The sequence below is a fragment of the Manihot esculenta genome, chromosome 11 (assembly GCF_001659605.2).
Source record: "Manihot esculenta cultivar AM560-2 chromosome 11, M.esculenta_v8, whole genome shotgun sequence".
In the NCBI taxonomy this organism is placed as follows: domain Eukaryota; kingdom Viridiplantae; phylum Streptophyta; class Magnoliopsida; order Malpighiales; family Euphorbiaceae; genus Manihot; species Manihot esculenta.
The window spans coordinates 25,525,900-25,539,659 of NC_035171.2; the positions used below are offsets into that span (position 1 = coordinate 25,525,900).

The following is a 13,760-nucleotide window of genomic DNA, read 5'->3' on the forward strand; positions in this document are numbered from 1 at the left end:
TGGATTATATTAACTTATATTCTTTTTATAAAACCTTCGGTACTGTTGTTCTAATATTTGTAACAATTTAGGTTAATTTGAATTTAATAAAAAAAATTATTTTATTAATAAAATGAAAATTTCAGAATTAAACTCTTTTATTTAAAAAAAAGAAAGGATTGAACTGTAGTTTTTACCGAATTTTAGTTTGTATAACACAAATTTTATAAACTAGTAAATTAATCTCTAATATTTAAATCCCTTAATTTCTCTATACTTATAGAGAGAGAGACAGAGAGTTGTCACGTAACACTCACTAAAAAAAATGGTTTACTGTTTGTCTTATAGTTGACAATTTAATCCACTAGTCTAATCAATTGACTTATTAAAGATTATTTAAATATGTATTCTAGATTTTTTAAATTAATTTTTTTTATCTCATTATAAAACTATTGTCGAATTTAAAGTTGAAAATTTATAGTTCAATTTATTATAATTATTTTCAATTTCAATCATAATCAAATTTATTTTAAAAAAAAACTTGAAATTTATAGCAAAAATTAAAATTAATAATTTATCATATAATTACGTTAAATTTATATTTACATGTATAATTTATTAATAGTTTTAAAATATTTAATTAATTCACATTTTATGCTAATTTTTATTGATTAAATTAAATAATTTCAAATTATTTATAAATCTAGTCGTGTATAAATATAATTAAAAACGAGTGATTTTAGAAATTATTCACTTTTTTTAATTTTTTAAAAACTAAATTTAATTAATATATGAATATATATATTTTTTATAAAATTATCTATTAAAAGGGATTGTAAAAATTTTTTTCTATATATATTTTTATAATTACTTTGTCTTTTTATTATACTATTAAAAGAAATTATAAAATAAAATAATTTTATAAACTTATTTTTCTTAATTATTCATCTGAAAATAAATATTAACATTAATAATTTGATTTTTTTCCCGTAAATCAACATTTGCATTTCATAGCTGGAACTTACAGCAAAGTTTTATTACACGTGAATTTGATAATTGATATTACTATCAGCTCGGTGATAATACATTTTGTAGCTAAAATTTAGGTATTATATTTGCAACAATATTTATTTGACAAAAAATCTACCGAAAAAAAAAAATTGGAATGTTAGAATAAATATTAAATCTAGCCCTAATTGAAACTCTAATATCTCATGATATAGTAAATGTCAAATTGAAAAGAGTATTATAGATGATAGCAGAATCAGTTTCACATACAATAAATTGAAAGTCTGTATTTTATGTTATTTTGACTGTTAACAGTACATCATGTCTTTCTTCTTACACAGTAGAAGAACACCATACTTGCATAGCATTACCATGCACAATCCTACCTATACTATCTTTAGCTACCACAGCAATAGCAGCAAGAAAAAACTGATCCAGTCAAACCACATCACTATTCAATTTGATACATTTCAAAAGGAGGGACACCAAATAGCAATTGAGCAAGACTTATGTGGCTGACAAGGAGAATCACAAAAAACATCATCATGTTAAAATATGTTGAAATCAATAGAGATATGACGTAATATAGTGATAGGATCAGACGGTATCGACTCAAAAACACATTTATTTCTTTCATTTCAGATATATTATAAGGTAAGAGTAGTTAGAGTCAAGGCCCTTTGAGTTCATTATGTTAAAATAGGTTGAAATCAATAGAGATATGACGTGATATAGCGATAGGATCAGACTGTACCGACTCAAAAATATATTTATTTGATATATTATAAGGTAAGAGTAGTTAGAGTCAGGACCCTTTTGAGTCTATCTAAAACATTTCCATTAAGATTTCCTACCATATTACAAAACTAGAAAAATCCATAGAATCAGGTTTATAATTACATGGACCAATAAATCAATTTGTACGAGTATTTGAATACCAAAAAAAACATATTCTAAAATTTAAGAGGAAGGTTGACAAATAAATCACTTGAAATCTTGCAAAACACCTCGATCAATCAAATTAATAGAAACTGACAGTGCATTGTGAAAAAGTCACAGAAGAAAAAATTATAATTTTAGAGAAACTTGAAAAAATCATATGCGCTTCCATAAATATTATCTATTGAGCAGATAAGCTATACATGAACCGCTTATAATTGAATCTTATACTGTATTGCCCATGGAAGATTCATGCCACGTGTATATATATATATATATATATATATAACCACATTCATAAAATTAGATATTTAAACATAAATATCAAAATATATATTAGTCATGATTACTATAACTAATATAGTTTAGATATAATTAAAACTCTATTTATTTGTGAAAAAAAATTTTATATTTAAAAAAAAATTTTTATAAAAAAATTTTTATAAAAATATTTTTTAATAAAGTAATTTATTTTCTTTTACTTAAATTTAATTTAAAAAATAAAATTTATTAATAAATTTATATATAAAAATTTTAAACTATTGACTAAAAAAATATTTTTTATTTATTAAATATTTTAAGTGTTCCAAGCATAAGAAAATATAAAAAATATTTTTTGAACATTTTTCATGAAAAAAATAAAACCTACACATAAGTTTTTCCAGTGTGTCAAGTATATGAAAAGTTAGTCTAGTTTGATCAAAATGTGGAAAGGAAAAAAAAATAAAAATCTCACCGCTTAGGATAAGAGCAGGAAAATTTATCACGAATATTTAAATTTTCGTGAAATTAATTATTACACTCTTATAATTATAAAATTCAATTAAAATGTCACTCGCAAAATGCAACTGTTTTGCGACTGTTAAGTCTGTAAGTTAAAAATCATTAATTGATTCTGTTAATTTTATATGAAATATCTAAAATAACCTTCATCCCTCCTGATTCAGTTCCTGTATAAAAAACTTCAACCTGATTCAATTCCTCCATTCCCTCCTTCAAATTTTTATTGCATCATCTCACAATCTTTCTTTTAAGTTTTCTCCGCAACCAAACACAACATCTCACCAAACAGAAATTTCTTAAAATCAACAAAGCTTAAAAACAATCCACGCAAGTTCTAATTTGCAAAATGCAATCCATCAACACAATCTAAAAGTAAAAGTAAAGAATAGAATTTAATTTTTTATTTTTTATTTTTGGTACAAACACAAAAGAACAATAAACTCAATCATTCACCGCTTGCATTTGGGGCCTCACACATCACTGATCGTTACTTCTTGTGATCCGATGATTTTGCGACGTTCACAAGTTGATCTGCAATTACTAGCTGAATTAGGAACCAATGGAGGAGATATTTCTGACCGATGAAGACAAGCGACGGCCGACCAAGAGTGAGGAGGGAGGGAGATGATCCATTAACTGAATGAAAAGTGAGGGAGAACCCTAGAATAATGAGGAAGGAGGCGGTGTACAGAGAATAGAAGAGAGGAAATGGACCATGGTCAAGGAGAAGATAACTGGTTAAAGAGTAATTTGCTAGGATTCAAGGAGATGGATGGCATGTGGAGGTCTTCAACAATGGAGGCAAGAGAGCTCAAAGAGACGGCGGCAGATGAGAACGAAATGGAGGAGAAAGATGAAACAGAAAATGAAAAAGGTAACGGTCTTTAAGGAAGGAATATAAGTAAGGGTAATTTGGTAATTTTCTAAAATTCTCTCTTTCACCTGGTGATCTCAATTTTATTCTTCCGATTCTTAATTTTTATTTAAAAAAAACTTAATAATTAATTTTACTAAAATAATTCAGAAATTTTATAATAATTTTCCTATAAAAATATTAATTTATTGAAGCAACTATGAATTTATGCCATCCTGTCCTCTCCCATCACATGCTACATTCCTGTGAAAAATTTATTAGTTATTAGATATCGCTATTCTTCAAATCCTACAACATCTTGAATTAAATCTATACCACATTTTTTAAAAATAAAATTAACTTTTATTATTATTTTTTATTTATTGGTTGCTTTTGAGTTCATATAAAATTTAAATTTAATCAATATAATATATAATTTATTTTAATTTTTTTAAATATAATTACAGAAATTTTTAAATAATTAAAATTAAATTTTATTCGCATCGAATCGATTTATTAAAATATTCAACGAATATTTATTTCATAATCGATTATTCAATTGATAAAAATGTAAAACCACTTGATGCTCATGGATTATTTTAATTTTTTTTTCAATCCACCTACTTCAAGCCTATATTCAACTCATCTATCCATATTATTCACATCTATCCACATTACCGGTCTAATAGAATTTACTTTTATTTTTTATTTTTCTTTTAAATAAAAACATTTATCTTTAATTAATAATTTAAAATTTTCCTTTATTATAAAATAAAATTCTCATGGATATTTTTAATAATTATAATATTCTCACTATTTTCACTTATACATACATTATAAAATGATAAAATATAGATAGTTTTATATTTTTATATATTTTAAATTATTATCATTAAATATTTATTTAATAAGTTTTTATTAAACACTTTCCTAGTATAATTAAACTAAATAAATAAAAGTATAAAACTTATTATTCATTTAATTAAAAAAATTTAATTCTTTGAATCTCACATTAAAACTCGTTAAAGAAAAAAATATTTTAAAAATTATTAATAAATTGAAACTATATTTATATTGTAAAGTATTTTTTTATCTTTGCTAGAAATTTTTTATAAGTGCTTTTGTAAATTTTATGATTGATTTTTCTAAAAATTAATATATCAATATATAGAATTTGAAATTTTTAAATTTGTATAACAATAACTTTGTTTAAGATAAAAATTAATTTGCAAAAAATGTCAATGGAGGGCAATTTTCAATAATTTAAAAAACGAAAGAATATTTTTAAATGAGGAAATTATCTAAAGAGTGATTTTAAAAATTATTACTGTTTAATTGTAAAACAATTTATTAAATTAATAATTGGATAATGTGCATGTGAAACGGGGCAAATGCAAAGACAAAGCAATGTCATGGTCGTATTTTCAAAAAATAAAAAAAAACAAAATTGTCATGGTCATAGTGGTTGATTTAAATAAAAAAAAAAGTAAGAAGAATAGCGAGCTTTGAATTCTGCCACATCGACTGTTGACTGACTGAAAGAAAGTTTCCCAAAACACTGTAGTTGACCTGGTATTGTCTTCCACTTATTACCCGCGAAACCCCCCTCCCACCCCTCTTCTCTTCTTCCCAACGCCAAGACTCAGTCTTCTCCTCATTCTCTCTTGCCCTTGCTTTATTATTCTCTCTTTCTTTCTGTCTCTCTCCGTTTCTTTCTTTATCGTCAAACAAGTCTTCTTTTATATACACACAACGCACTCAGTTGCAGACTTCATAAAGGTCTGATCCTGTAACTATTGACAAAGCTAATACCCACTTTTACCCCGGTTGAGAAATCTTCATAATCAATCATACCCACATAGAAAACTCATTCCTTTTTCTCTTATTTCTTTCTTTCTTGAATGCTGGATACAGCACCAGCAACTTAAGCTTCTCTTTCTGTTGTCTCTATACATTCCCACTAGTTGTTTTTTGATGGGGATTTGCTGGGGTTCTCCAGCTACTAATCCTACACCTACTACCACTGGTCATCTCAGTTCAGGTAACCATTTTAATATTACTGACCCGTAATTATATTTGATGTGCTAGTTTGTATATCTATCTTGATTGCTCGCTTTACTGTGTCTCTCATCTAATTTGTGCAAATTTCTTATCTGGGTTTTGTTTTACTGTCCTAATAATTCAAGAAATGTTTATCATTTTTCTCACAATCTAAAACAATAATTTCATCTGGGTCTTTTTAATTTCTCCATTTGAATTCATCTATTGCAATTATTTCATTTGAAACTTTTGCTTTTGGGTCATATTGATTGTTTATTGCAATTGGGGAACTGGTATGCTTTTCAACTTCTTTTGTGAATTGTTATATCCTCTAATAGTCATTTAATCTAAATAATAATATGATTTTCCATCAATTTTCTCTATCATTTTTCTTAATTTCCTTGCTTTGACTTCAAGATGGGATTTTCTCAATTTAATTCTGTGATTACAGCTGGAATTTCTCAGACAACTAGCAGTACAATTTCTTCTCGCATCAGCAACACAACATCATCTCGAAGCACCAATACAGCGTCTTCTCAGGGCAGCAACGTCTCTGGGAATAGCAGATTTTCCGGGAGAGGCAGTGATGAGGCCTCTTCAAATGGGCAGATTTTGCCCACGGACAACTTGAGGATATTTTCTTTTGCAGAATTGAAGGCTGCTACCAAGAATTTCAGACCTGACACGGTGCTTGGAGAGGGAGGGTTTGGTAGAGTCTTCAAAGGTTGGCTTGATGAGAAGTCAACTGGAAAAAGTGGAAGTGGAAATGTAATTGCTGTCAAAAAGTTGAATTCTGAGAGCTTGCAAGGATTTGAAGAATGGCAGGTAATTGAACTCAACTTGAGAAAGAACTTATAGCATGAATTTCTGTTTCCATTGTTTTTCATTATCGTATGACTGATTGATAGTTTCATTGGACTTCATTCCAACGCTTCTCAAATTGCAGTTGTTAATATTTTCCTCAAGTGGTAGAGTAGGGGATTTGTTATTTTCAGTAACTAGCTTAACCCTAATTTTATGGAAATTGCAAAGTGAATCTGGATCGGTTCACTCGATGTTTATACACTCTCTAGCCTTTCTAGTTTTAGCATTCTTAACCGAAGAGGTCAAGCAAAAAAAAATTGAAGGAGCACCTCCCTTCATAAGGTGTTTGCATTGGCATAGAAATGTAGAGATAAAAATTATACTGCTGCCAATCCAAATATTGCTACTCTGTTATGCTGTATGGAACTTGAAGGATTGATTGCCACAATTGAGAGGTCAAACTTAGATTCTGTACCCATTTAAACAAGAAAATTCAAGAGTGTTGGTGCAAATTTCTAGTTGCTACTTGTCTTTCATTGAACTTTTAGTTATTGGGTTGTGGTTGAGGCTTCTCGCATAATATATCCATGAAATAATTTTTCCCCTTTACAAGGACAGAGCAAAGTGTGATGCTGATATTATATTATTTTGGTAGGTGCAATGTGTTGATCATTCTTTCTTTTCATCTGTGCTCAATTTCCTTGTATCTCCCCAACTTTACCATAGTGTGAATAGCTCGAAAGAAAAGAAAAGGAACCAAAAAGCAGAATGGCAATTTGAGGGGAAGAGAGAGAGAGAGAGAGAGAGAATAGAGAAAAATGTGTTCAGACTATTAATGAAACTGACCTAAATGCTCAAGCTTGTAGGGAGCCTTAATAATAGGTTAGAACACTAGAACATGGAAGCCCATTGGGCTTGAATTAGGTGCCTAAGCTCAGGGCTACATCAATCTTTTATTGAAATTCAAATAAGGCACAAGGTACCAACCCAAATGCTCTAAAAAAAATATCCTGGAAGCTAGGCTACATTTGATAAGGTTAATAGAACCAAATATTATATTGTAATACAATGGCATATTTGGTTGCATGCCAAATGGAGCCCAAGCTGTTTGGAAGTGACAATTTTTGCTGAATTTGAATAGCTTTGGATGTTCTATTACACATTTCTTCCTCCTCCGCACTTCCCCTGTGGGAAGAAAATTATGAAATTGGAAGGAACCCATATCCAATTGAAAAAATTATGATATTGTACGTAAATTTGAAATGTTTCTTTCATCTACTTTATTATTTCCACATTCAAGGTTGTCAAGCCAATGTTGGAGGCTGTCAACCACTGTGCTTTTTTCAAAACATAATGCTTTCAGTATCATTTACTCATTTAGAGAAACAAACTAAGAAAGCGGACATGGTCATAAATTACCTTGTGAACCAGAGTGAGGTGTGGATCAATTGACAGAAATCAAGGGAGTCCTTTTAGCAATTTTCTACTGTTTGTGGAGTTGTTGATATGATGAACTTAACACTGTTAGTACATAGAATCACATCATCCTGAATCATACTTCTGCATCAAATTAAGCTATACTTTTTCAATTTTCTTGATTTCTAGATTCTTTTTGAATCTATCTCACAGCACTATATGCATGCACACACGCACATTGACACACCGAGACATGTATGCACATGCACACATATACTAATATGGACTATTCCTCTTTACCCAATTAGCTGGAAAATTATTCCCATTTAGATATCTTCTGAAAAGTTACTTATTTTTAAATTTGTCCTATTTGTTGTTGCAGACTGAGGTACAATTCTTGGGAAGGCTATCTCATCCTAACCTTGTAAGGCTGATAGGATATTGTTGGGAAGAAGAGGAGCTTCTCCTAGTTTATGAATTCATGCAAAAGGGAAGCCTGGAAAACCATCTATTTGGAAGTAAGAGCTAATAATAATTGGATTGACTTATTTAATACCCCCTTGGCAAGTACATCAAAATATAAACGAATTTTAATCTCTTTATTTTTTTAACTGTTGCAGGGGGTTCAACTGTTCAGCCACTTCCATGGGACATACGACTAAAAATTGCCATAGGAGCAGCTCGAGGCCTTGCTTTCTTGCACACATCAGACAAGCAAGTGATTTACAGGGATTTTAAGGCATCAAACATATTGCTTGATGGGGTACAGTTCACTACTGAGAACAAACTGTCATTTCGAATTTATTTCCTCATACAGCCGCTGACATGGCAATTTATTATTCACATATATTTTCTATTTATTTTCCTACTCCCCACCCTATGTCCTCTTTCCCTTCTTTGCATTACTTTTGTGGAAGCAATAAGGGTTAAAAGTTATTGTTGATGAGATGCTTTTCATTTAGAAGATGTGAGTGGAAGACGTGTATGATTGTTAACTTGTTCAACTTTTACCTTATTGCAGTCTTACACAGCCAAGATTTCGGATTTTGGTTTGGCAAAATTTGGGCCTTCAGCTAGTCAATCTCATGTGACAACGAGGGTGATGGGCACATATGGTTATGCTGCTCCTGAGTATGTTACGACAGGTAATGCTGAAACTCTACTTCAGTCTCATGTGCGTTAAATCGAGTCTGGCTCAATATTGCTACTAGATTAGTTTTTGCTCAAGCATCAAAGCTACTTGAGCTAAAATACATTTTGTAACCTTGGTCTAATGTTAAAATTTTGTTAACACAACAGGGCACTTGTATGTAAAAAGCGATGTGTATGGTTTCGGAGTAGTCCTGATTGAGATTTTGACCGGCTTACGGGCACTCGATCAAAACCGTCCAAGTGGGAGACATAATCTGGTGGACTGGATCAAACCATATTTATATGATAGAAGAAAGTTGAAGAACATTATGGACTCTCGATTAGAGGGGAAATATCCTTCAAAAGCTGCATTAAAAATAGCGCAGCTTGCTTTAAATTGTATCGAATCTGAACACAGGCATCGACCATCAATGAAAGAAGTTGTGGAAACACTGGAAAAGATTGAAGCAAGTGATGAGATACCAAGAGAGCCTAAAGCTCGTTCTAACCGCCAGCAAACCCAGCAAAATTTGCAGCAACGCTCTCCGCTTCATCCAAGGCCGGACAAAAACCGAGCGTATCAACAACCTCTACGAGCGAGGTAACTGGGTTGCAACTAGTTCCTAATGAACACCAATCCTCATGTTGATAGTGGTTTGTCTGAAACATTTGTTATTATCATTATTGATGTGATATTGTAAAATCTATGGCGAGTTTAATAGTGACTTGTATGGAGAATTAATAATGAAGAGGTGTATTGAGAAGGATGTGTGCAGAGTGATTGTACTAGTTAAGGAGGGGAATTCATTGTTCTTCTGTAAAACCCCTCCATGATATTGATATAAGACAGTTGTAGACAAATCTGGTTGAGATCTCATCGGTGGTGCCAACTATGGAAGAAATTCATTTTATTTACATTTTTTTCACTTATTGCACATTTGTGTAGCCTAACAATTTATTGGGCATGTCTAATTTAGTATATTTTCTATTTTTTCGTCACTTTTGCTCTTTTGGATAAAATTTTTGTCTTTCAATAATTATATTCTCATCGACTGTTTGTATTCTTAGATTTTAGAATTAATATTTTTGTTAGATGAATTTGGGTGCACAACTCTATTACCCAGAATACCTAGTTATCATCAAAGTATACATGTCACCATCGATAGTAGGGTGAGTATTCGGTCGGTTCGGTTTTTAAATCGAACTGAATAAATCGAAAATTGAAATTTTAGTATTTATGAAAATCAAACTGAATTGATTTTGGTTAGAAATCGAATCGAACAGAATTGGTCTGATTCAGTTTGATTCGGTTCGGTTTGATCGGTTTCAATTTTTAATAATTTTTTTTATTTTTAATATTTTAAAATTTAATTAAAATATTTTAATTTTAATATGATTTAATTTCTCTATATTATTGAAAAAATATATTATTATCACTAATCGATTTGGTCGGTTCGGTTTTTGAATTGAACCGAATAAATCGAAAATTGAAATTTTAGTATTTATGAAAATCAAACTGAACTGATTTTGATTAGAAATCGAATCGAACTGAATTGGTCTGATTCGGTTTGATTCGGTTCGGTTTGATCGGTTTTGATTTTTAATAATTTTTTTATTTTTTATATTTTATTTTTAATATTTTAAAATTTAATTAAAATATTTTAATTATTTAATTTCTCTATATTATTTAAAAAATATATTATTATCACTAATCGATTCGGTTTGATTTTTCAATTTTTTTCTGATCAAAATCGAATCGAATCGAAATAACTGAAATTTCTGAAATTAAAAATCGAACCGAATTGAAATGTATAAAAAATTGAATCAAAATTTCAAATTGATTAAGTTAAATTGATTTTTTCGATTTGAGCCGAATACGGTTAATCCTAATCGATAGCACCTCCACCGACAATCCATCAGCATCGGCAACACCGGAAGACGCACATACCAGGAGACCCAAGAAAAAACTGAACAACAGCAGAAAATTATACTACTAAAAATAATAGAAATAATATTTATTATTAAAACAATTGATATTTTAATGTGTTTAGACTTATTTCATTTTTAATGCAAAGATGTGTTAGAATGGTCAAAAAATTAAAATTGAAATTATTAAACTTATCACCATATTTTAAAATTTATTGGATATAAAAGATTAAAATTTTATGTTTAATCATAGTAAAATTTTTAATTTTAGATGATAAAATCATAACTCTTAAATTTATTACAATTATAAATTTATATTCAATTTTTAAAATAATTTGTCTAATTATATGTAAAAGTTTATATTTAATTTCGATTATAATCAAAATTTTTAATATTATACCTAAAATTAATTTTTTTAATTATATCAAACTCTTAAAATAATTTTAACTAAATTTAAATTAGCATATGTATTATTTATTTATTTTTTTAAATATTAGTTAAATTTTTATAAGTAATTTTAGCTATAATTGTGATTACACATTAAATAAATTATCTTAGAAATTTATTGTAATTAGAATAAATTTAGAAATTAAAATTTTATCATTCAACATAAAAGTTTTAATTATAATAATGATTAAACATATAATTTTAGCCTTCTATGTTTATTGGCACATACTTGAATTTTAACTTAGTTCCGATTAGTTTCAGTTTGTAAAACAATTATATGCATTTATTGTTAAAAAAAAAAGTAGCACTTAAATAATCATTTAAGTTTTAAAATATATCATTAATATACTATTAATGAATAATTTCTACAATTAATTATTTCATTATTATCCTAAAATAAAAGTTTAAAATACATATCAGAAATTAATTAATCAAATTTTTTAAAATTTAAAAAATCAATTAATAAATTTTTTAAAATTATAAGAATTAAATAATAAAATATTTAATGACAAAATTAATAGAGTGAGTGATAAGAAATAGACTTTTTAAAATTTTAGAATATTTTAATATATTTTTTAAAACAGAAAAATTAATTAATGAGTTTTATTATAGAAATTAAATAATAATTTTTTAAAAAAATTTAAATCTTTTAACAAATCGATTTGGTTTAAAAGTTTTAACTTCTGATTCTATTCCGTTATTAATATTGAAAAACTAAAACAACCAAGTTCAATAACCTATTCACACACTTAATGTTGAAAAACTGAAATATCTGGTAACGGTCCATTTCTTTTAACTATAATTAGAATTAACCAATTGAAATTGATAATTTAGTTCGATTTCAATTGTATTTTAAGTTTTTAAAATAAATTATTTAATAAAAATGTGTCACTTAAAATTAAAATGGAACTGTTTTCAGTTCGATCTTCAAATAAGATTGAATTGCCGGTTGCAGTTGGCGATGCCAATTTTCATATTAAATTCTAAGTAGTAATTTCTTGCATGGAAATATGAGATAGTGGAGCTCTTAAAAAGCATAATCATCATAATGCTAATTTTCTCTCCATTCTATCTAGATGAATTCCATCAAGAAAATACTATCAGCTTTCAGCCATTACTTATATATGGGAAGAAGGAAAAAAAATTTTCAAGTATATCCATCCCTATAAATAATTAATAACTTAAAATTTTATACTTATATAAATACATGCTTTTATTAGTCTCACCCAATGTATACACACAAAATGTGCAAAAAGAAGATATGTTAGTTCACATGATAGGTTATTTTTCTCTAACGACATTTGAAGCTTTATGTAGTTGAGATCATCATTATTTCAAACAGAAATCCGCAAAGATTGCAACAAAAAGACATTTTTAGGAGAGGAAATTGGAAAAAGAGAGAAATATCTTGTTTAAAAGAGGCTAATGAACTGAAGATTCAATGGGGTCGTTAAATGCACATACTTAGACGGGTTGATGATTGATTCGTGATTAGTTTAACGAGGGTGAATACTTTTGAAATTTCATATAGGTCTTTCCATACTTATCTTGAAGAAGAGGATCTGAAAAATATGAGAAAATGGTTAAGAGTCTATTGGATCCGATACTCAAATCAAATCTGGAACTTTTTAAAAGTATAAAGAGAAAATAAATTTAGAGTATTCAAGAGATGGAGAAAGTTCCTGATGGTATGTGCTGAGGAGAGTTTGGGAGAGAGAGCTCATTTTTAGTTAGATCAGTAATATATATATTGGTTGATCATTTTGACACTCCCCTCGAACTAGATAGGGGTGTCTTTCTGCAGGCATGTCAGGAGGCTAGACAATCGGTTAATAAATGCAAAGCCGGTTAACCTATACCCTATCTATATACATTACGTTAGGCTAAAATTTATATTTTGATGATGCACCGAGTAGACGATCAGCGTATTAGAGGTCAGCACCTTACCTTGATTTCATTAGGTCGTGTTCAGCTCACTCGATTTATACAAAAATGAATTCCTTTCGATCACTGAAATCAATCACGCCCGTATTCAATGCCGAGTTTTAAACAGATTTATCCGTCCGTCCCGGATTTTGACAGAGTCAAAAATATTAATGGTCTGTTTCTTGTATTTTATAGGTGAAGCTAATGGAAATAGAAAGATTCACACTACCCTTCTAAATTTCATATACACATATGGTGATTTTGTGAACCCTATCTTTTATATGTTATCAAGGCTAATGTTAATATAGTGTCAGAATAAAAGTAGGTTAGAGATTAACTTTAAAACTAATATAAATAATAACAAACAGTTTTAGTTTTTTTTAAATTAAAATGAGAGACTTTTATATTACAAATTAAAGTTTCTAACCACATTATTACAGCACTCTAAATTCAAGAATTGTATGAGAACCACTCATAATATATCTAAAAAGAATTATAAAAAAATGTA

The 13,760-nt window shown here is 28.5% G+C and overlaps 1 protein-coding gene across 1 annotated transcript; it reads left to right on the forward strand.

Annotated features, from left to right (window-relative positions):
* The first annotated feature begins 5,162 nt into the window (after positions 1-5,162).
* On the forward strand, positions 5,163-9,952 carry LOC110626972 (probable serine/threonine-protein kinase PIX13). The gene is made up of 6 exons (XM_021773183.2): positions 5,163-5,603; positions 6,054-6,427; positions 8,205-8,340; positions 8,443-8,585; positions 8,844-8,967; positions 9,122-9,952. The coding sequence occupies exons 1-6, from the start codon at positions 5,537-5,539 to the stop codon at positions 9,556-9,558; spliced, it is 1,281 nt and encodes a 426-aa protein (XP_021628875.1). The 5' UTR covers positions 5,163-5,536; the 3' UTR covers positions 9,559-9,952.
* The last annotated feature ends 3,808 nt before the right edge of the window (positions 9,953-13,760 follow it).